The sequence below is a fragment of the Copadichromis virginalis genome, linkage group LG1 (genome assembly GCF_057382275.1).
Source record: "Copadichromis virginalis isolate Kocher_CV1m ecotype Utaka linkage group LG1, C_Virginalis_male_GT1.1, whole genome shotgun sequence".
Lineage (NCBI taxonomy): Eukaryota > Metazoa > Chordata > Actinopteri > Cichliformes > Cichlidae > Copadichromis > Copadichromis virginalis.
This window is the reverse complement of record NC_140618.1, coordinates 2,866,993-2,890,429: the sequence shown is the minus strand read 5'-3', so window position 1 is coordinate 2,890,429 and position 23,437 is coordinate 2,866,993. Positions and strand designations below refer to the sequence as shown.

At 44.2% G+C, this 23,437-nt stretch overlaps 2 protein-coding genes across 13 annotated transcripts in view; one reads left to right on the top strand and one right to left on the bottom strand.

Moving 5' to 3' along the window:
* The first annotated feature begins 732 nt into the window (after positions 1 to 732).
* LOC146718108 (katanin p80 WD40 repeat-containing subunit B1-like) lies at positions 733 to 18,147 on the top strand. 3 transcript variants are annotated; one of them, XM_085473141.1, is made up of 20 exons: positions 733 to 1,057; positions 5,956 to 6,089; positions 6,182 to 6,312; positions 8,441 to 8,558; positions 9,135 to 9,235; positions 9,316 to 9,357; positions 10,058 to 10,141; positions 10,869 to 10,984; positions 12,060 to 12,131; positions 12,202 to 12,352; positions 12,437 to 12,630; positions 12,998 to 13,146; positions 13,575 to 13,625; positions 13,828 to 13,892; positions 14,305 to 14,523; positions 14,605 to 14,754; positions 14,936 to 15,012; positions 16,218 to 16,292; positions 16,720 to 16,836; positions 17,619 to 18,147. In XM_085473141.1, exons 2-20 carry the CDS (start codon positions 6,041 to 6,043, stop codon positions 17,758 to 17,760), a joined length of 2,103 nt encoding a protein of 700 aa, XP_085329267.1. In that variant the 5' UTR covers positions 733 to 1,057; positions 5,956 to 6,040; the 3' UTR covers positions 17,761 to 18,147. The 3 variants fall into 3 exon arrangements, with proteins under 3 accessions (XP_085329267.1, XP_085329426.1, XP_085329350.1); XM_085473224.1 differs by lacking the exon at positions 733 to 1,057 and adding an exon at positions 2,450 to 2,564; XM_085473300.1 differs by lacking the exon at positions 14,305 to 14,523 and having other exon boundaries at positions 751 to 1,057; positions 14,647 to 14,754.
* A 1,568-nt stretch (positions 18,148 to 19,715) lies between these two features.
* kifc3 (kinesin family member C3) overlaps positions 19,716 to 23,437 on the bottom strand; it is a 38,732-nt gene continuing 35,010 nt past the window's right edge. For 6 of the 10 annotated variants that reach the window (XM_085472936.1, XM_085473018.1, XM_085472442.1 and 3 more), the window contains 2 exons: positions 21,552 to 22,982; positions 19,716 to 20,818 (listed from right to left, as the gene is read on the bottom strand). In XM_085472936.1, the coding sequence (XP_085329062.1) occupies positions 22,804 to 22,982 (179 nt within the window). In that variant the 3' untranslated portion in view covers positions 19,716 to 20,818; positions 21,552 to 22,803. The remainder of the gene's footprint in view (positions 20,819 to 21,551; positions 22,983 to 23,437) is intronic. The other 4 variants (XM_085472520.1, XM_085472591.1, XM_085472639.1 and 1 more) reach the window with 4 other exon arrangements.

Here is a 23,437-nt window from a genome sequence, read left to right as displayed (position 1 = left end):
CAGGTGATGGAGAAACAGGTTTACCTTTTAGATGACATGAATGAGTTGAAGTTATCAACTGTTTCTGAGAGACAAATAACACCAGGATCCTTTTTTATGTAGCTGACAGCTGGTAACTGTGCAGGGGCGGGTCTAGCAAAGTTTTGCCAGGGGGGCAGGTAGGGCATTAACAGGGAGAGGGGGGCGCAAAGAAATACTTTTCTTTCTTATTCTCATTTAAAATGTCTCGCTTTTAATAAATAATTATCTGAATCTTACAACCAAAGTTTTCATCTGATGTACAATGTATAGAAATCCTACATATACCAACAAGACTGTACATCACTGTCACAACAGCGTTTGTTTTCATTCAAAGGCTTTATGGCTTTTCCTGTAATACCTGGTGGGCCGGTCACTAGTCAAAATGCCCGGACCGATTTTTTGTCCCAATCCAGCCCTGAACTAATGAATTAATTTCCTAATTAATTTAGTTTTATTTTAGTTTTGTAAATACACAATGTCATTTTAGATAGCTTTCATTTTCTTACAAAGCTGCTTTTCTTTCAGTGCAGCTTAAATCATTAGAGGCAAATTTAGAGGGGGCGGGTAACCAGGTTTATGAGAAACTAAAAACCAAATTTAGAAAAGGGACAGATATGTGAGGGGGAAAATACTTAATCACAAGAAAATAAAAGATGCATTTAGGAGAAATTATAAGGAAAAAAATCTAAATTTACCAGAAAAGATTTGAGAAAAAGGGAAAAGTTTGGCAAACGTAACAAAAATAAAAACAAAGAGAAACATGTCAAATCTGGAGAAATGGAAATTTAAGATAAATACCGCTAAGTTAACGGCGCTACTGAAAAGTTCAACCTAGTGATCGTTTTCTACAGTCATGACTTCGAAGCGTATTTGTTAATAAAGTTGTTTGGGGGAAAAGGGTAATGACGTCACCGGAAGTGAGGTGTGTGATTCAGTTGCTAAGCTGCAGCCGAGCAGTAAACGGACCGTCGACAAGTTGCTGTCGCCGCCTCACCGGATCAACTTTAAGCCGTTCGTCGGTGACCGACAGACCGAGGTAAGCTGCCCAACGCCAGACTGCGTCTGCTCGGTCCAAGTTCCGCCGGGGAGCCGCTGCTCCTGACGCCGATGCCCGGCCTCAGTGTTCGGCTAACGTTAGCCCGGAGCTCGGTACGGCGGGTGGTTAGGTCAGCACCGGTGTTCCAGATCAACTGGCGTTTAGATCAACTGGCGTTTAGATCAACTGGCGTTTAGATCGCGAAAACAGCAAACAAGTAACACCACGCCGATGTTGTTCACAGGACACAAAGAGTAAACGATCGTTTACTCTTTGTGTCCTGTGAACAACATACTTGTTTGCTGTTTTCGCGATCTAAACGCCAGTTGATCTAAACGCCAGTTGATCGCGTCGCGCATGAGGATATCACCAGGTAAACTCGCCACATTTTTAAACATTTTGTTGTTCAACAGCATCAAGACTGACGGAGTGTGTTTGAGACAACCTCACAAGTGTCACAGGTGACACATTTGGCGTTTTTTTGCTGGTTTGTCGGTAGGAGCTCCTGAAACGCAAGACTGCCACACATCTGTTCGACCAACGCCAGTTGATCTAAACGCCAGTTGATCTAAACGCCAGTTGATCTAAACGCCAGTTGATCTGGAACACCCGCCACAGAGTCAGAGTTAACGGGTTAAAGTGGGGAGCAGACGGACCTCCTCTGCTGTGTTAGTCTGAACATGAGCTCGTCTGTGGTTTAATGAGCTTAATGAAGAACCTTAATGAGATTACCTGAAGTTAGCTGAAGCTCCAGGAGAGCAGAGCAAACACTCCTGACCACAACAGCACTGCTCAGTTAGTTTACCGGTGTTTTCATACACGTTATGATCTGAGAAAAATGCGCCAGTTTCCATAAACAGAAATGTTCGCTTCAGTCTGCAGACAGTAACACATGAAGGTTCTTGCAGATTTTAAGTATTATTTTTGTGTTAGAAAAATAGATATTATCTAACAGTTTGGATGTAGATGAAGGTGCTGATGAGGATGAGAAATATCTTATTTATCCCATATTTGGGAGACTTTTGTTATAGCAGGAAATGAATATCAGACACCAACCGACATCACCTGATAACACCAAACAAGATTTATTCTGTTTGTTCATTTGTGAAATCTTGTGTTTGCAGGTGAAGAATTATGTTATTTAAGAAAAAAATTCAAGGAGTTTGAATTGTGCGGTTGCTTTGAGGTTGTTGATGATGTATCTGCACCGTGTCTTTATGGATCACGAGATGAACTGTGGTACTGCATGAGGAAGTCGGGAGTAGCAGAGAAGGATGTGAGGGTGGTGCAGGACATGTATGAGGACAGAGAGAGACAGTGGTGAGGTGTGTGGTAGGAATGACAGATGGGTTCAAGATGGGGGTGGGATTACATCAGGGATCTCCTCTGAGCCCCTTCTTGTTTGCTGTGGTGATGGGGACAGGCTGATAGACGAGGCCAGGCAGGAGTCTCTGTGGATCGTGATGTTTGCAGATGACACCGTGAGCTGCAGTGGGAGCAGGTCGAGGTATGCTCTGAACACAAGAGGAATGAAAGTCAGTAGGAGGAAAATAGCTGAACCGAAGAGGATAACGTGCCACTCGTCTCACTCTCATTCACACAATGAGAGAGACGAGTGGAAAGGTTAACATGCAAGCACCGGAGGTAGTGCCAAATGAATAATTGTTTCTGAGACGTGAGATGTGGGAATTTATGGATTTAAAATTTATCGCTCAAGCAGCCTCAGAAAGGCAGAAGTGTGACAGTTTTTTTATAAAGCTAGGTCTTTAACTGCTGTTGACTTTGACCCTGGCACGTTCTCCTCTTTGGCTCAGCTATTATAATGAAATCATTCTGGTAGGTGATTTTAATTGGGATCGGTTTTCTCCTGTGTCTGATTATTTTAAGGCACACTGTTTTTAATCTAACACAAATGACTAAAGCCCCACACACCTTATTCCCCAGATAAATCATCTTTGATTAATGTGCCACATCATTTCTCCACAGCAGTTTTTACCAGCGACTTGACTGATCGCTGCGTGGTTGGTGCTGCGAGGAACAGTTTCATGCTCTGAGCATCATCACAAACAGAAATTTAAAGCTTTTACATGAGCAAGCCTTTTGTCACGACTTCATGAATTTACATTGGGTCAGTTTTACATTGATGGACGGTGTTAACTTAGCTTGTAAATATTACTCTGAGAGTTTTATCTGCCTTGTGGACAAACATGCTGCTTTTAGCCAGGTCAGAGTGAAAGGGCGGGACAGGAAGCAGCCCTGAGCAGCTTCAAGAAAGTCCGACACTGATGCCAATGGCTAAGGTTTGGCAGCTGCGTAATAGCTTCGCTGCTTCTATTAGGAAATCCAAATGTGATCACTTTCTGATCTTAACCACTGACAGTCTCAAAGTCCCTGGGACGCGTTGGCAGACTATAAATTCTCTCTCTGACAGCTTTGAAGAGCATTAACATTAAAAAGTCACCGGTCCAGACAGTCTGTCTCCGTTTTTCTTGCGTCTGCTTGCAAGCATCATAGATGAGCCAGCGTCTTATATTTTTAATCTTTCCATACAACTGAACACTTCAGCAGAGATCCCAGTGTGCCTTTGTACTGCCCTCCTGAAAGGTGATGATTCTTGGATGGTAATAATATGAACCAATCTGCAAACTCTGTATTTTAGCTGAGATTCTTTAATGGCTGAGGAATAATCAACCTTAGAGCTATCAGAATGAAAATGATATTTTATCTCTCCAGTACTGTAACTTAAAGGTTTAAAATTTAAAGTTCTCAATGATATCTACGAGGCCCTGGAAGCAAAGAAATACTGCACCCCTCTTTTTATTGATCGAAAGCCTCCGGCACTGTTGATCGTGGGGTTTTATGTCAGAGGTTATTGGAAAAGGGCCGTTCAGACCAAGCTAAGCACCTTTCTCACCATAAGCAGTGTGTGCAGTTTAATGGTCTCTCTTCCAGTTTTTTAAATGTGACTGATGGAGTGCCACAGGTTTCTGTCTTGGGACCTGCGTTATTTACTATTTATGTCAGTGCTGTGGGACAAAATCTAAGTGCAACTGCCTATTTTTACGCAGATGATTAATTGTGGTAATAATCTGGTACCCTGGTATCGACATGGTTTTCGAACATTTGCAGTTAGCTTTTGATCGTACACAGTCACAGCTGTTTCTGCTAAGGCTGTCTTTGAAATGCATCTATAAAAAAAACCACGGTTGTGTTCTTCTCAGAGGGTTCGGTTAACCCTAATCCTAACTTCCCTCTCTTGTATCTTCTCAAGGTACATGTATTAACAATGAAGCTGTGGAGTCTTACAAACATCGAGTTCCTGTTGAAGCTAGGCTGAAGCTGGAGTTTTGTTTTTCTTAGAAATGGATCGTTGGACTTTGTTTATCACGGCATTAAGATTTATCACCGGCTCAAAACCTTTAGCACACCACTGTACGTTATATTCACTGGTTGATTAGTCCTCATTAGCCTCATGCAGGATGGTTCATTGATAGCATTTTGTCTCTAAATTCATTTCTGGTTTACTCGTCTCCTATTTGTCAGATTACCTGTAATCTGACAAATAGTTTAGTCACAATCTGCGGTCTCAGGACTTCTTTGCACTCACTGTTCAGACCTCAGAGAGAAGGTATTCTCCTTTTCTGTCCCGTCCTCATGGATTACATGACAGAAGGATTTCAGGCTCTCAGCTGATTTTGCTCGTAGACTTTAAAAGACGCATAAATGGTTTTGTGAAATCATCACTGGGAATCTTGTTTTTAGTTTGACTGTGTAGACACTTGGTAAAATATTCAATATTTTATTGGTGTTATTTTATTATGCCTGTTTGAAACAGGTCTCTCTTGTAAATGAGGCATTGAGTCTCAGGACTATTTGTATAAATAAAGGTAAAATGAACAAGCACTTGGTGACAGTGGTGAGGAAAAACTTATTGTCACAGGAAGTAACCTCGAGAAGAACCACGCTCGGGGAGGGGCCGGTATGGGAGTGAGGGGAGGAAAAGAAAACACTCAGTGCATCATGGGAATCCTTCAGCAGCCTGAGACTATAGCAGGAGAAATCTGCTCTCTCTTTCTAGTCCCTGTCAGGACTCTTGCTGCAGCATTTTGGATTAGCTGAAGGCTTTTCAGGGAGTTTTTAGGACATCCTGATAATAATGAATCACAGTCGTCCAGCCTGGAAGTAATAAATGCATGAACTAGTTTTTCAGCGTCACTCTGAGACAGGATATTTCTAATTTTAGAGATGTTGCACAAATGGAAGAAAGCAGTCTTACATATTTGTTTAATATGTGCGTTGAAGGACATGTCCTGGTCAAAAATGACTCCAAGGTTCCTCACAGCGTTACTGGAGGCCAAGGTAATGCCATCCAGAGTAAGAATCTGCTTAGATACTATATTTGTAGGAAATTAACGGTCATCAAGGTTTTTATATCTTTAAGACATTCCTGCAGTTTAACTAACTTATATCATCTGGCTTCTGGCTTGTATACAGTGTTTTCCAATAATAGATGAGTTTAAATACTTGGGGTCAACCATCCAAAACAAGGGACAGCACACAAGAGACATGAAGAAGTGTGCAGGCTTGGTGGAGTTTCAGGGGTGATTTGTGACAGAAGGACGGCAGCCAGCATGAAAGGGAGGGTTTACAGGGTGGTAGTGACACCTGTGTGGTTTGGAGGCCGAGCTGAAGACGATGGTATCTTCACTGGGAGTAGAAATGAGAGCTCAGCGTCAGAGAGGCGAGACTGAGACGGTTTTATATGTCTTATCTCTTCTATCACTTATTTATCACTGTGTTGTGTTCCTGCAGGTGTTTGACGCTCAGTGCAAACACTAAATCAGAATCAGAATCAGAATACTTTATTGATCCCTGGGGGAAATTATTTTTTGTTACAGTGCTCCATTTTAAACCAGGAGCTGATGTCCGTCTCATGAATTAACCTCAGCCGGGGTCGTCAAACACAGCAGCCAGTCTCCCAGTATGACCAGTATGGCTGCCTCCAGCACAACCAAGATCGCATGGCGCCTTCGTGAGTATTAAAGTTACTCAAACGATCATCACACCCTTCCTGTCCAGCAGCCCAGCCCGACCTGAATTTGTTCCTCCTTTGTTGCCGTACAGAGGAGTTCGAGGCTCAATCCAGCTACATTTCCTGTCTGGCTCTGGGGAAAAGCTCGGGCCGCCTGCTGGCCACAGGAGGAGAGGACTGCAGGGTCAACATCTGGGCCGTCAGCAAGGCCAACTGCATCATGGTGAGTCCCCCGCAATGCAAAATGCGATGGGTTTCTAATTTTTAAGGTTTCCGTCGAGGTTTTTTAGGCCTGAAACATGAGCAGATTCAAAGGAACCCATCCTTTACCTACTGCTCTTCTGCAGTCTGCAGGTCATGATGCCCACACCTGCCTCTCTCCTGTCACCACCTCACGCTTTTATCTTTATTATTGATTCATTTCTGATTGTTAAATGATGAAAACAGAGTTCGCTCCATGGGAATTAAACAGACTCATGTTTCCCCTCCACTGCTCGCCATCTTCCTCCAACTAAACTAACCTGCCTGACCTCTTACGTTGTGTGTAGTGCACCACATCATGGCAGAGCGCAGACTGTATACAGGGAGTGCAGAATTATTAGGCAAATGAGTATTTTGTCCACATCATCCTCTTCATGCATGTTGTCTTACTCCAAGCTGTATAGGCTCAAAAGCCTACTACCAATTAAGCATATTAGGTGATGTGCATCTCTGTAATGAGAAGGGGTGTGGTCTAATGACATCAACACCCTATATCAGGTGTGCATAATTATTAGGCAACGTCCTTTCCTTTGGCAAAATGGGTCAAAAGAAGGACTTGACAGGCTCAGAAAAGTCAAAAATAGTGAGATATCTTGCAGAGGGATGCAGCAGTCACAAAACTGCAAAGCTTCTGAAGCGTGATCATCGAACAATCAAGCGTTTCATTCAAAATAGTCAACAGGGTCGCAAGAAGCGTGTGGAAAAACCAAGGCGCAAAATAACTGCCCATGAACTGAGAAAAGTCAAGCGTGCAGCTGCCAAGATGCCACTTGCCACCAGTTTGGCCATATTTCAGAGCTGCAACATCACTGGAGTGCCCAAAAGCACAAGGTGTGCAATACTCAGAGACATGTCCAAGGTAAGAAAGGCTGAAAGACGACCACCACTGAACAAGACACACAAGCTGAAACGTCAAGACTGGGCCAAGAAATATCTCAAGACTGGTTTTTCTAAGGTTTTATGGACTGATGAAATGAGAGTGAGTCTTGATGGGCCAGATGGATGGGCCCGTGGCTGGATTGGTAAAGGGCAGAGAGCTCCAGTCCGACTCAGATGCCAGCAAGGTGGAGGTGGAGTACTGGTTTGGGCTGGTATCATCAAAGATGAGCTTGTGGGGCCTTTTCGGGTTGAGGATGGAGTCAAGCTCAACTCCCAGTCCTACTGCCAGTTTCTGGAAGACACCTTCTTCAAGCAGTGGTACAGGAAGAAGTCTGCATCCTTCAAGAAAAACATGATTTTCATGCAGGACAATGCTCCATCACACGCGTCCAAGTACTCCACAGCGTGGCTGGCAAGAAAGGGTATAAAAGAAGAAAAACTAATGACATGGCCTCCTTGTTCACCTGATCTGAACCCCATTGAGAACCTGTGGTCCATCATCAAATGTGAGATTTACAAGGAGGGAAAACAGTACACCTCTCTGAACAGTGTCTGGGAGGCTGTGGTTGCTGCTGCACGCAATGTTGATGGTGAACAGATCAAAACACTGACAGAATCCATGGATGGCAGGCTTTTGAGTGTCCTTGCAAAGAAAGGTGGCTATATTGGTGGCTGATTTGTTTTTGTTTTGTTTTTGAATGTCAGAAATGTATATTTGTGAATGTGGAGATGTTATATTGGTTTCACTGGTAAAAATAAATCATTGAAATTCTGCACTCCCTGTATAAAGGATGGGTGTAGATTTGAATTCTGAAAAGTGAAGCTTAAACCTGCGATTTTCATGGATGTCCAGCAGGGGGCGACTCCTCTGACTGTGAATAGAAGTCTGTGAGAAAACGAGCCGCCTCCTCACCTGATCTCTGAGCTCAGTAAACAGTTTCCTGACGGCTTTATGGTCTCAGTCGCTGTTTTCAGGTCTTATTGAATAAAAGATGAAGCTCATTTTGGAAATGATGGTTTCCATTAGTGTTCAGGGGACGATAAAGCAGGAGATGAAGGTGGGCTTATTTTGTGATTGACAGGTGACGTGGTGTCCCTCAGCAGCTTCACTAACACTAACATTTTGATATACAGTCTGTGTTTTGAGTTTTTGAGAAAGGAGCGAGGTGCAGTTTTAGGTGATGATGTCTGTTCTGACTGTTTCCTCTCAGAGTCTGACTGGTCACAAGAACCCAGTGGAGTCTATCCATTTCAACGTGTCGGAGGAGCAGGTCGCCGCCGGGTCGCAGTCAGGTTCAATACGAGTCTGGGACCTGGAGGCTGCCAAGAGTAAGACTCTGTCTGTTCTGTGGCTACGAGGCTTTTTAGTCAAAGCTTCACCGCCTCTAAACTGTCTGTGTGCGTAATTTATCTGCACAGGTGCTTTAGATCAGCGGTGGACAGCGTAAGGTTCACACTGACAAAGAGAAGTGAAGTGAGCGAACCAGTCGATTAGAAATATGACACACAAAGAGCTGAAACATGTTAAAATCAACTTGCTTTTTTTTATTAGTGTGGTGAGTTTTTTCTAAATTTCTGAGTGCAAAGTTTGAGCTATGAGCTCTTCCACCTCTGCTGCCTCGAGGACACAGGACATCCGTCATACCACATGATGTCAGCCTCTGTAATATAGTACATCAGTCTGATTGAGTATATGTTATTATTAGTAGTATTTTTCCATCTACTCTTATTTTGAAAATTGATACAGCTTCCTCAGTGTTCAGTCTCAGGCTGTAACGGAGGACGTTGTACCCCGCAGTCAGAATAATCGTCCGTCCCATCATGCGGAGGCGTTTTAATGCACCTAAGCTGGGTCTTAGTTAGAAAGAGATGCAAAGAGGTGACCCTGCTGCTTCCTGTGCTCAGTTTTAAGGACTCTGATGGGACACAAAGCCAACATCACCAGCCTGGGCTTCCATCCCTTTGGAGACTTCCTGGCCTCCAGCTCCATGGACACAAACATTAAGGTAGGCGTGCTTTCCTGTGTGAGAACATCCTTGAAGTCTTAATCCGCTCTAATGAAATGTCTCTTCTTTTCTGCTGTCAGCTGTGGGACTTGCGGAGGAAAGGATACGTGTTCAGATATAAGGTAAGTTTGTGCTCAGGATGACAGGCCGGCTCCTAATATCCTGCTCGAATCCAGGTGCACGTTTCTAACAGGTGGACAGTGGCTGCAGGTGGATTTGGTAAACACACCTGTGGTGACCTAACAAAGTGTGATGTGGACATTTGCTTCAGTGGAATCTGATCTTTTATGCAAATGAGTTGACCTCATCTGACCTGGAAACAGCACCGTGTGAAAAGCTAAATCCTGATTGTTTTCAGGTTTCTGACAGATTTTTGATGTTTTTCAGATGTTTAAGCCCCGCTCTACATTCTGATGCTTGTTTTCCACAGTTGTACCATCACATACAAAACAAACACACACAGACACGTGGTCACTGTGCGCCAAAGCCGAGGACGCTCAGAATGATTCGGATTAAACTGTGTCAGTCGGAGCTTTTATGGAGTCTTACAGTAAACGGATTATTGCATTTAAAAGAACTGAGAGACTTCAATTTAATTTTGTTTATGCAGCGCCAAATCACAACATCAGTCACCTCAATGCGCTTTATACTTTAAGATCTACATACAGAGAAAAACCAACAATCATATGACCTCCTATGAGCACTTTGGCGACAGTGGGAAGGAAAAACTCCAGAACCAGGCTCAGAGCTTCTACTTTCCTTCAAAATAAAAGCTTCACATGAGTCTCGATAGCAAAAATCTGACCAGTGTTGGTGTTGCAGGGTCACACTCAGGCTGTGAGGAGTTTGGCCTTCAGTCCTGATGGGAAGTGGTTAGCTTCAGCGAGCGACGACTGCACCGTCAAGGTACGACCTGATCTGACGTCTCACCTTTAATGTAAAAAATATATTTTAAGGATTGTTTTTCCCGGTACTTACATGTTGTGGTAACTCTGACTCTGTAACAGTAGATGCTGAGAAACCTTCAGAGTAACTATAACCTGCAGGAGTTACACGATGCTGTGAATGTAAACTGTGAAGCAGAACATCAGCAGCAGGAAACTGTGCAGAAAGGCTGGAAGACGTTAAAATGTTCCAGCTGGTCCTGGTTCATGTTTGGTAGTCACGTGTTCCCATAAAATAAAACGAGCGATTGAATCGCAACATTTTTAGATTCTTCTACATTTTAAAATGGTTTTAAAAGGTCCGTCTGTTGAATCACTTCAGTGTTTTAGGATTTTTAAGATCCATCTTTTCTATTAAAATAGTTTTCAGGACACTTCTTGACCCAGGTTCAGTTACATTTATTTAAATAAAGTAATAAGCTGGTGATGTGTAACGACTCGTTAGGCTAACATTTCATCGATGTTTAGAATTAAGTTTCATTTCAATTGCAGCGGTCGGATGTTCGGGTGTTTGAGAGCATCTTGGGAATTTAAAAGTGTGAACATGATGTGTTTATTCTGTAAATGCTGTGAAAGCATCAAACCGGCAGCATCCTGTAATAAAATCGCTCATTCTGATTGGCTGAAGGAGGTGAGCTCTGCTCTCTTCCTGTTCGATGACCTCAGCCCTGTCCTCTTGTCTCCATCAGCTGTGGGACCTGGCTCAGGGGAAAACCATCACGGAATTCAAATCTCACACCGCCGCCGTCAACATCGTCCAGTTCCACCCCAACGAGTACCTGCTGGCCTCCGGAAGCTCCGACAGGTACGTCGCCGCAGGCCGAGCGCCCGAGACGCAGCAGCTCGGAGCTGAAGGAGCGACTCATGAGTGGAATCAGTGTTTGTGACACTTTGTGGCTCGTTTAGTTTTTCTGTTTCATGAAGCTCAGAGGCTGCGCGAGGTTGTCCTCTCTCTGTGCCGCCAAGATTTTATTTTGGTGCTGAGTTTGATTGTTTGTGGCATTTTTTTAAATGTAACATTTCTTTTAGTCTGAAATTCTTTTACTTTTTTTCACATACATGTCCTGTGTCTTCTACATGTCCTCTGCATGTGCCACTAAATCATACATTTATAACTAAAAGTAAACAGGAAATATAATATAAATATAATAAAATGGAAATAATAACTCATCCTTTCTCCAACACAACCAGCAAATGCACTCAGTATTTAATCATTTCTTTATTTTTGCATATGAAGTATAAATAAGTATTCCAACATGAATCACTTAAATTGATTATTATGTTTAATTTGAGGACATCGACCTGGTGTTAGAGACAGTTTATAAGTTACACCAGCAAGCAAAGCTGTAGTTTGTGGCCTGATTTTCCGATTGTCATGTGATCGTGATGGAGCCGTTAAAGCTTTGAATGTGTCACTTCAAAGAAATGAGACATTTTGTAGGTTTTGGCCTGTTTTAGTGACAGAACAGGGAGCAGGGTCATTTTTATCTCAAACAGTTTATTGATGGAATAAATCTTACTCTCATTTATGAGAATAAGAAGTGACTCAAACACATACTTTCTTCAATTAATTATAAAAATGTCTTTAGCTTAGCTTGTAGTTAGAGCTGGGTTAGGCGACCCTAACCATCCCTCAGGTTCCTGGGGACTTCCCATGATGCACTGAGAGGTGCACTTTGCCCTCCACTCCCTCTTTTGTTCGTGTTTCGTTCCTCTTTTCTCTTTCTCCTCATTTACTGACTTGTCACTGCTGACCGTGGATCTGTTGGAGGTCTCTTCCTGTTCCTCAGCCGTGTTGTAGCGTCTTCACCTGACACTATAAAACACCTACAGGTGTCTCTAATGAGCTGCAGCTGTATGAACTCTGCATGTGCTTGCAGGACCATCAAGCTGTGGGATCTGGAGAAGTTTACGATGATCGGCTCGTTGGAGGGCGACACGACTCCGGTCAGGTGAGTTTTTCCCCGTTGCAGCAGGGTGTAACTGGAATGTGACCTCTGACCCCTGTCCCTGTGGTTTCAGGTGTATATGTTTTAGCCCAGATGGCTCCTGCCTGTACAGCGGCGCCACGGACTCGCTGCGGGTCTTCGGCTGGGAACCGGACCGCTGCTTTGACGCGGTGCCGGTGAGCTGGGGAAAGGTGTCTGACCTCGCCATCTGCAACCAGCAGCTGGTGTGTAGCTCCGCCCACCGCTCAGTAACAGTACTGTGCAGAAGTTTTAGGTAATCTTAATCTTCCACCTTCTCCACATGTCAGATCGGCGTGTCTCATCACCTGTCGAGTGTGTCGTCCTACGTGGTCGATCTGAAGAGGGTAAAGAAGAGCGGTGGCGCCGTGATCCAGGGGATCATCCAGGACGACCAGCCGCTCACAGAGCCGAAGAAGGACCCCAAAGGAGCGGCACTGCGAAAGAACTACGAGAGACCCACGACCACCTGCAGATCGCAGAGGTACGGCACACTGAGAGACAGGAGAAAATACTCCAGATACTGCAAGTACTGACTCCTGGATTTAAAGTTTTATACATGAGCCACTGGTTTCATTCATCAAACACTCAGATCACATGTCATATATATATATATATATATATATATATATATATATATATATATATATATATATATATATATATAAATAAATATATATATATATATATATATATATAAATAAATATATATAAATAAATATATATAAAAAATCTTATTTGACTTCAGTGGAAAAGTTTCGCTTCCAGATTCTTTAATAAAAGTAAATAAAGTAAAAAATTTGCAGTTTTTCTTCTAAAAACAAACAAACAAATGTTTGTGATGTCATCAGGTTGAAGCACCGTTCAGAGTCTGACAGGCGGAGCCCCGAAGGGGAGAGGCGGAGCCCTAGCGAGGACGAGGCGGACGAGAAGCTGTCGTCTGCTGAGATCCACAACGCCGAGGACTACAAGGCCATCTTCCAGCCAAAGAGCGCCATCTGTAGGTGGACCCGGAGCATCGCAGCTCAGATGTTGAATAACGAATACAGTTATACGTACATACAACGAGATCTGTGAAATATTGCTATTGAAAAGGACGCTGAGTTCATCTTTAATCAACACTGCACCAACAAAATCTGTGTTTAGTTTCCCCGAAAGCTTCTATTTCCTCACCTGTTGATCCACCTGCAGCATCGCCATCAGTTCTGCTCTGGCTGATTTTGAGAAGCAGGCCATATTTGAAAAGTGAGAGGAGTAAACATTACTCGCTGTAAGAGCCAAACAGGATGGGAGGATCTGATTGGTTCTTTGTGCCTTTTTAAAATATTCATCCTAATGAGGACAAAGACACTCTCGTCATTTCTTCTTTTGTTTTCATGTCGTCACATTTATTTTGCAGTCTGAGCTCCTCGTTCTCCTCTCTTCCAGCTCGCACTCCTCCTAAGATGTCGGAGCCTTTTCCCGCTCCTCCAGAGGACGGTGAGTCCAGCACAGCTTCACGTTTCTGTGAGACATCAGGAGACGACGCGCCTCCGACGTTTCAGTTTATAGATGAAACACGAACAATAAATCACGTGTTCGACAGTGAAAAACACACGACACAAAAACACACGACAGAGGTGTTTCAGCTCCTGTTTTGTGGTTACTGGGTCGTTTCCTGATGATTTCTTCTTCTGCTCAGAGTCCATTTTGGCGATCAGCCGGCAGCTGAAGGACATCAAGTCTAATTTTCCTGATAAACAGCAGGTCAGTGAACGCAGCAGCCGTGTGTCTGTGTGGAAACATGGACGCCTTAGGACAGCGGACTATAAATGCAACGAACCTATCAGAGCTCAAATACCTGCTGTTTACAACAAAGTAGTCCTCCAGCCGCTCGGTTTTCTCTTTCTTTAGTTAAAGATTTTTCTTTGTCTTCAGAAAATCAGTTTAATTCAAAACCATCTAAAACCTTTAACAGCTGTGTGACTTTGGTCTGAGTGCGGTTATATGAGAGGTTTTATGAGTCTAAATTAACAACTAAAATGATGTGTGAGAAATTATTTTGTAATAATTTCTTGTTTCTGTCATTATTAACAGTTTTTCCAAAAATCAAATGCCCATAAAAACAGCTGAGATCAGAGAATAAAGGCTGTGACTGCTCGTGTCTGTTGTTTTAAAGGGTCCTCCGCTGGCTGCCTCCACTCCCGTGGTGAGGGTGGAGCCTACGGTCATTTCCGCTGTGAAGCGTCCGTCCCCTCCAGCTGCGGGCACAGTGTCCTCCAGCCACCCCGCTCCCACCCAGCCCCCCGTCACCGCGGCCAAATCCAAACCGCAGCTCAAAATCATCTCGAGCGCCCGGAACGAGCCCATCGGGCTGAACGTGGCCGACTTCCTGCCCGTGAGTGCACGCGTCAGTGTTTTTAGATTCTCGCGACAGCTTTGATGATGAGAATAAAGCTGAACGTGTGTGGTCGGTCAGTCTTCACCCAACCACAGATCTGGAGCCCTGAGTGACGAGGAGGCCCTGACCCAGATGAAGAAGGGTCACGAGACCATGTGTGTGATGCTGAGCAGCCGACTGAAGAACCTGCAGACGGTCCGAGGGGTGTGGACCCGAGACGGCATCAAGGTGAGGCTGACACACCGGTACCAGCAGCTCGCACGTGTGTGAGAAGGTCATGACCGTTTGGCGGTCTTCTGCCCGGATACAGCCGGGCAGCTCATTCATGCAGCTCCTTCTTTTATTGTTTTGTTTTCAGTTCGTTTGTGTCAATCAAAATATTTTCAAACTGCTCTTTGTTTGTGTGCAGATCGCTCTTGACACCGCCGTCTCCATGAGTGATCCGTCCATAGTCGTGGACATCCTGAACATCATCAACCCCCAGCCGTGAGTCTCACACACACACACTCGTTTTCATATCTTAGTGAGGACATCTCATTGACATCATGCTTTAGAGAGCCGCTTACCCAAACCATGAAAAATGAACGCCTACTCGTAACCCTGAGGATTTGAGCCTCAATAATGCATTCAAGCTCGTGGGGACAGGCACTTTGTCCTCACAGGTGACTGTTGGTCCCCACAAGTATAGTAACATTTCAAGTTTCGGTCCTACAAAGCTGTCTAAACAGGTACACACTCACACACACAAACCCGTTTCTACATCTTTGTGAGAACCCTAAGTCACACCTTGGCTTGGCTGCTCCTCAGGGAGGAGAGTTTCACACATCTATCCAGTCAAGTTAAATGACTAATTACTGTAGAGCAGGGGTGTCAAACTCAGATACACAGTGGGCCAAAATTCAAAACTGGAACAAGGTCGCGGGCTAACGTTAATATTTATTGAAAAAAAAAAATCTTCCTCCAGATATAAGAATGAATCTTTTCTTATGGACTCAAACAAGTTTTGCTGAAAAACTGAATATGGAACAAGCAAAGCTTAATACTAAACAATATATATATTAGCTGTATAATACCAGTAGGCCAGCTCTGATAGTAATTTGGTATGGCTTCGCGGGCCAAATGTAATTAGTCTGTGGGCCAAATTTGGCCCACGGGCCAGAGTTTGACACCTATGCTGTAGAGCCTAAAGTTGTGCGCCGCTTGTTTAATTAAAGACACAAAGAAATCTGCTTATTCTGCAACAATAGGCCATTTTGTCCCCACAATTATAGTAGCATGCCAATTTCCTGTCCTGACAAAGATGTCACACACACGCGTGGAGACACACACACACACACACACACACACACACACACACACACACACACACACACACACAATTCTGATTTTATACAAGTACAAACCTTTATTTACACTGGAGTTCAAAAACAAAACCTTTCTTTGTTAGTTTAACCCAAAAAATCTAAAAACAGTGACAGAAGCTGACGATTGATGACAGACGAATCGTTCTACGCAGCTTTATTATTATTATTATTTTCAGTCTGTTCTGTTTCCAATCACTGAAAAGTTTTTATTGTTTATTTGATTGCATCTGTCTTCTAAGTTTCATTTTGAAGAGTTTGACCTGCAGTTGTTTGCGGGTTGCTGACCTTTATGAACGTATAAAACCAGATGTTGCGCTGCTGTTCCAGATCTCTGTGGAAGCTGGACGTGTGCATGGTCGTCCTTCCTCAGCTCGACAAACTGCTGCAGAGCAAGTACGAGAGGTGAGCGGCTCAGAGGTAAAGTTTCTGTTGTCCAGAGATGGCGCGCGAGCGTTCAGCGGCAGAGGGTACGTTTTAAAACAACGTCAGCATCTTTGTGGGCGTTTTCATCAAGTGTCACCATTACAATGAGAGAAATGAGTTCTGATGATGCTTCAGACGAACTGCCGGGAGGCAGCTCGGGTTGCATCAGAGATGATTTCGTCTTCTCAAAGTGAATTTAAAACTCTAATTCGGATTTTACGTAAAAAGAAAGATCACTTCCTGTTTGGTAACCTGAGGTCACCCGGAGTACTTTGATTGTCAGGAGGTGGAGCAGATCTCCGCTTCCTCCCGTCCTGAACCTGAACCTGCCCCGATGCCGTCAGTGTGTCGGTATGTCGTGTAATTCCATCATCCAATCAGCTTCCTTCTCTGTGCGTTTTCTCAGCTACATACAGACCGGCTGCACGTCTCTGAAACTCGTCATGAAGCACTTCTGGACGCTGATCTCGGACACTCTAAAGGCCACGCCGTCCGTCGGGGTCGACATCACACGAGAGGAGCGGTGAGTCTCACATCTGTCCAACAGCTGCTTGACTGATTTAGCAGCACCGTCAATCAATCTGCTGATTACTCAGATTACTCTGAGGAGGAAATGCCCCAAACCTCGGCTGACTCCACCTCTCGTTCTGTGTGGGACGTTTTTAAAGATGTCTGACACGTGTTCGAACCCAGAGACTTGATTCCTGCTGTAATCGCTCCTCAGCCGGCTGCTTTTCCCTTCCAGGTCTCCTCTTTGCACTCTGCATCTGCAGGAGCCACAGCTGTATTTTAGTGACTGTAGTAGGTTTGTTTGTCCAGCAGGTGTCACCTTTGTGCTGTTGGCGAGGGCCTGCGTCCTCGCCAGCAGCAACACAGGCTGCTGAGGTTAACGGACGTTATTCCTGAGATGAGCTTCAGAGAGAGCAGCATGTTAGTGCGGTGGGGCAGCACTCATTCTGCGCCTCACTGCATTTGTTGTGAATGAAGGATGCTTCAGTGTCTCCTCCTCCAAGGGAGGTAAAAAAGGAAACATTAAACCACCTTTGGTGTAGTACTCAGACGACAGGAACCTTCATAATAAAATGAATTGAACTGTAACCAGCGACAGTCAGTTTCTCTTATAAAGGTTTGTGCAGAGATGATGTAAATCAGACGAGACACTGGAGCAAAGATGTCCCATAATTCATAGCAACACATCATCAGTGGCGGTTTGTTCAATCACTGAAGGAAAACCATTTTAATCGGACAGACTCGCCAACGTCTTTGTCCTCTGCGTTTGAGCCTCTGATGTTTTTGTGCTTCCAGACACCAGAAGTGCCGAGTGTGCTGCGAGCAGCTGAAGAACCTGAGCAACATCGTGAAGAACAAGGCGACGCAGGTCGGTCGTCACGGCAGCACGTTCAAAGAGCTGCAGCTGCTCATGTCGCCGCTCGACGACTCGCCCTGAGGGCGGCGCCGTGGATCAGCTGACTCCCAAGACCCCGCACTTTGTGTGTCCTTCTTTTGTCACGACTCTCTCCTGAGGCCTCCGTCACAGAAGAAGAAATGTTTTAATGTTGAAGACGTTAAGTGACACTCAGAGGAAGTCGAGAAATTAAACCGCCGCTGCTAAACGAGCGGGTCGGTACTCGAATCGGGGAGGAGTCTCGGTCTCGTATGGAGGCGCTGACGGGAATGTGCCTTCAGAGGTTTGGATGTTTAAAAAGTGCTCACAGGTTTGCACCACACGAGCGATTCATGAAAGGCTCGGACTTTTCACTTTTCTACTGTTCACTTTCTCCACTGTGTTTATGTACAGCTCTGTTTATTTAAATAAAGACAAAATGAAGTTAGTTACTGTACTCTTCAGAGTGACTCATGAATGCACCAGAAGCTGTCTCTCAGATTTCCTGCAGACCTCAAATGCAACATGCATTTCTACATCAGTTTAGAGCCAAGCGTGTGAAAGTCATGTCGGGTGATCTGCTCACAGATTTAAGTCTGTAAAGAATTAGACATTTGCACAGGAAGCTTGTGGAAAGACATGATCGAGCATTATTTCTACAACATAAGACCACTTTGACTCATATTTGAAGATCTTTTCTTGAGTGTACGGTCAGGTCATGAGTGTTTGGGCAGTTTTTATTCTTTTGCTTCTGTAAACGACTACAATTTATTTAAAATAGTAAAATATGTGACTGAAATACAGATAACAGCTTGGCACAGGTTTGAAAACTGCACACAGCCGAGTGTGACGTGTGGGCGGAGTCACCGGTGTTTATTACTGGGACAAACAGATTTCCAGCATCATTGACTGGACAACCAAAAACGTTCTGTGAAAGCAACCCAAGACCCAGAATATTCAACAGTCGAGTCGATCAGCTGACCCCAAATCAGCTGATCATGCTTTTCACTTCCTGAACACAAACTGAGGGTTGGTGATAGACCCAGTGCCAGCTAAAGCAAAGGAGGGAAGGTTAGCATGGTTGAGTTCAGTTCTCTCTGGCTCTCTTCCAATGAGAGGACTGCTGTGATTTGATGCTTTATAAATAAAATTGAATTGAATTATTAAAACAAGTCTGTAGGTTCCCGATCATTCAGGGTTTTCCCGTCTCACATCTAAAAAACTTTTTCAAATCTAGACGCTGAACGATGGCGTCTCTATAGATAGAGCAGCTGACACTAGAGATTAAACGCCTGGGTCTCTCCGTGTCCACCTGAAATTATTTCCAAGTGCCAGCTATCAGCTACCAGATTCCTCAAACCAACCAGACTCGCACCTTAACCACGTGTCTACAATGAGTCATATGAAAACTCCCAGGACCAGCTCCAAGGGGACAACCCCAGTAGGGGTCAAATACGTGGGACTCCCCGTTAGCGGTTAGGAGTAAAGTCTTTTGGGTGAGAGCTGAAACATCCTGAAGCACCTCAAAGTTAATTAATCCAGTCGAGCCAAACTCTGTGACGGCCCTGGCAAATCTACACATCCTAAACAAATCTCTGCACCTGCAAGCCGCTTTGCAGCCCACCTTCTCCTATTCCGCCAGCCTGAGGAACTGAGCAGGTGTCAACAGGTGACATCAAGTCGGAGCCAATTACTGCAGGTAGAAATGATCATTCACCTTTTGTCTAAAGCCTTCCTGACTGATGCGATCCTTAAATGTGATTTAAGCTGTGTGGGAACTTTGGAAGCATAGACAGGAAATGAGGTTTAATCACAAACTCAGCTCAGTTTGTCCAGTTATTTGAGTCTGAAAGTGGTGCTAGGGGAAAAAAGTGGTTAATTCAGTCATTTTATTAACGCTCTTTAGATTAACTCAACTCACCTCTTGGTCATGTCATTTTCAAATCTACAGTGATGGTGTGTCAAACACTCCTTTTTACTGCTCTTTTAAATATTTGTGTCCACACGATGCCGACGTGTGCGTTTGTTCTGGAGCGTTTATTAAAAAGTAATTACAAAACAAAAACAGCAAGCAGAGTTTGATCATCAGGTCAACACACAGCAGCTCATCGCGTTTCTAAGCATTCCTGTTTACTACAGCTACAGCTAACAGTCCACTTCGCACCAAGTCAACAGCTACACGTGTTCTGTCTCAGGTCAAAGGTCACCAGTGGCTTCCTGGAGGTTTTTGTTTTCTCCAAACAGGTGAAGAGACGACAGCAGAAGCACACAGAGAAGAAATGAGTTTAGATACGATTCGAGTCTTTTTGTTCTTCAAGCTGAAGGAAGTTTGAAATAAAAGGAACGTCCACCGGAGCAGAAGACTGAGACGCGACGTACAGATTTCCTCGTATTGCTCACGTCCTATTGGACAGCTTGGGATCAGTGGAGTACCCTGATTGGATAAAGGAGGAAAGCCTCCAGAAACTACAGATGGGAACACAACACACATGAAAAAAAACCTTAAAATTTATCTAAACTTTATGAAGAAAAAAAGTACACTTTAAGGTTTCAGCCTGAAAATCCTCCATCGAACACGGTGCAGAGAAAAAAAGATTAAAAACAGATGGAGACAAAAAAAATTAAATTTGGATCACAAAAAAAACAAAAGCGGAAAAATTCATGTGCCCGTATTCTCCAAAAGAAAAAAATTAAAGCATGTCAAACATAAATATACAAACACATTATGCATCTATGCACATCATCAGCCACGTTCGGGTTAGAAAATGATCTAAAAGTTTAAAGTGCAACAAAGAAACAATGAGAAATACTGATTGGAGAGCAGATACTGATTTCAGGGTTAATAAGGATTTTTTTGAGTCCCGACGGAGGAGCGCGAGTCCTGTCAGCTCATATCAGACGTCACAGCAGTCCAGACGTTTGGCCATCGTCTCATAACAGTCTGTCCAGATTTAAGACCGTCCTGTCCTGTAAAGTTTCCATCGGTCTTTGATCGCTTTTGCCGCTCCTGTCGTTGGCTAAGAAGGAAATAAATCCAGGAAGAGCAGCAGAGGCCTCAGGGTGCTGGCTGACACCCTGCAGCGACGGCGCGGCGTCCGTCAGGCCGTCAGCTTCAGTCGTCCTGCAGAGAAACGAGAGCGTCAGCCAGCAGTCATGTGACCCTTTAACTCACCATGTCCACACTACTGACAATAAATGTGAAAACATGTTGTTTCTCTTCATTTCGCTCTTTCTAGAGCTGATCACAAAGTTCTTACACTGTGAAGCGACTTCGTCAGCAGTTTACAAAGCATCCCGACAGCTCCTGCAGACTCTCCTCTAACGCCTCTGCACGGACCACAAATAAAACAGACACCTGTGCTGCCCTTACTAACCTCTGCTCAGAAGAAAACAAACTGGCTTTAAATATTTCTCTTGTGTACCGCTGACATTTTTTTAAACCACCTCCCAGTTTTTACCAGGAATTTAGTCTGGAAACTTTTTAGATGAGAATTATTACTGGTGCTCAGAGCAGAGTCTCCATCTACACCACAGAAATCTTCAAGTCAAAGAATCATTCAGGTGTGTTTTTAAAGATAAGTTGTGTGTCCTGAGCAAAGATCACGTCTGCGTTTGAACACCGACAGACGTGATCTTTGCTCAGCACACTGGCTTCCTCCAACTTCTACATGAAACGTACAATTAAAGTTAAAGAGTTAAATCTGGCCAATTTCATGCTTTTTACAGTCATGGTTCAAGAACCTCATGATAACACTTCCTGTTCTAACCAAAAACACAGAAACATGGAGGATTTTACTCCACAGTCATCGGGTCGCTGCTAATACAGGAAACAGCAGCACCTTTGCTAACGTTACCTGAAGATCGACTCTGAGGCCAAGTCTTCATGTCACATTTGTTCAATTAGCTTCTGGTAATCAATACGATCTCTCACCGAGCATTTCTGTCAAACGTGGTCCCAGAAAAACCAGCAGGAGTCAGTCGATCTACCGAGGCTGAAACCTCAGACTGAGCCTGACTGCAGTGTGAACGAGCAACAACCAGAAGTGTTCCTATCAAACTGACACAAACAGTGTTTTCAGATTTATCAGTGCAGACATGGAAGGAAGGAAGCAATCCCACAATCCTCTGCTCATCAGCGAGGACGCTCAGCCAGGCCACAGAGCAGCGAGGGGGAGGGACGGGATTTATCCGGACACCAGCGCACTCAAACACCCACCAACAGTCGGACGTCACGAGACCGTAACAGAGAGAGGCGGCTCGTTTGGTTTTAGCTGCTGCAGATTCAGAAATATGAGTAAATAAAAAAAGCTGCAGGTGTTTTTATCAGTTTCATCTGAGAGCAGCACAGAGAGGAGGAGGATTAGAGACGGGATCACACTGCTGGCCTCGCTCCATTAAGGACTAAATGCTTTATAAAAATAAAATAAAAAACCTTCCAGCTGCTTCCGAAGCCTCTGAGTGCTTTTACGTCTCCATAATGGCTTTTTGTAACCAGACCTGACTGAAACTGGAGATCGTCACGTGGGGTTTATCGTCCGTCCTTCTGGACACTAAAGACAACTTTATTTTAAAAATTAAACACCTGATAAGACCTGAAAGGAGCAACCGAGGCCATAAACTCACCAGGAAAGTATTTACCTGGGATACAAATCATATTTTCAAAGCACTTCTTTTTCAAACTGAGGAGTCGCCCCCTGCAGGTCATCAGAAAGGATGCAGGTTTAAGCTGCTTTTGCACTCAGTGCCTTCATCGTTTACCTTCTTTATTATTCCCAGATGTTAATGTAAGAATCATTTCTCATCTTTAATTTATCCAACTCGTCCTGCACCTCTCTGTCCTGGGATGAGATGAAACCTCAAACGTGTAAATTTCTGGTGACTTGAATTCCAAAAGAAGCTGATGAGTGATAATACAAGACTCCAGCAGCCGAACAGGCGACACACACACACACACACACACACACACACACACACACACACACACACACACACACACACACACACACACTGTGGTTAGAGGTGAGGAGCATTAGATGGATGGTGGAGGAGACAGGGGGAGGGGGCACCATGCCATGCTGAGAGCTTCCATGCCAAGCTGTCCACCAATCAGAATACACCCCCACCTACCTGCCCACCGTCCCCCACCAATGGGCTGGCTCTGTCTACCTGTCTGTCTGCAAACCAACCAATCAGACCACAGAATGAGGACACAGAAGAAGAAGGAGGAGGACAGACTGACAGCGGGCGTTCCTGGAAAATTCCTCCTCCACTCTTACAGCTCAGACCTGCGATGTTCAGGAGTTATCATCATTATTATTATTTACGCTGCCGCTGTTCCCCTGCTCAGGCACCAGCGCCCTACATTTCCCACAATGCACTGCAGAAAAATGGCATGAAGGTTGCTCAGTGTTAAAAAAAAAAAAAAAAAAAAAAAAAAAAAATGTTTTGTTGTAACTCTTGGCACTGTGTGATGTCATAAAGAAGATATCCTCATATGGTCATCTCAGACAGATGGTTTTTCAAACCATCAGTAAAAAAAATAAAAAATAAAAAAATAGAGCCAATCAGTAGAAAGTCAAAAGCTCAAAAGGGGAGGGGCTAAACAGCCTTCTTCAGGCAGAAGGGGATGAGCTGCACCAAGGCTCAGTGTAAGACAAATAAGGATTATTTTAAACTCTGAATCATGCAAAGCCGCTCTGGGGCACTTCAGGAAGAAGCAGGGTTCAGTTCAGACGGGAAG

Bases quoted from the DNA above. Each gene is read 5' to 3' on its own strand.
- LOC146718108 (XM_085473141.1), top strand. From the start codon at position 6,041: ATGACCAGTATGGCTGCCTCCAGCACAACCAAGATCGCATGGCGCCTT. The intron at 10,142-10,868 runs GTACGACCTGAT...TGTCTCCATCAG, and splicing joins GCGACGACTGCACCGTCAAG to CTGTGGGACCTGGCTCAGGG. The intron at 12,353-12,436 runs GTGTGTAGCTCC...TCCACATGTCAG, and splicing joins CCATCTGCAACCAGCAGCTG to ATCGGCGTGTCTCATCACCT.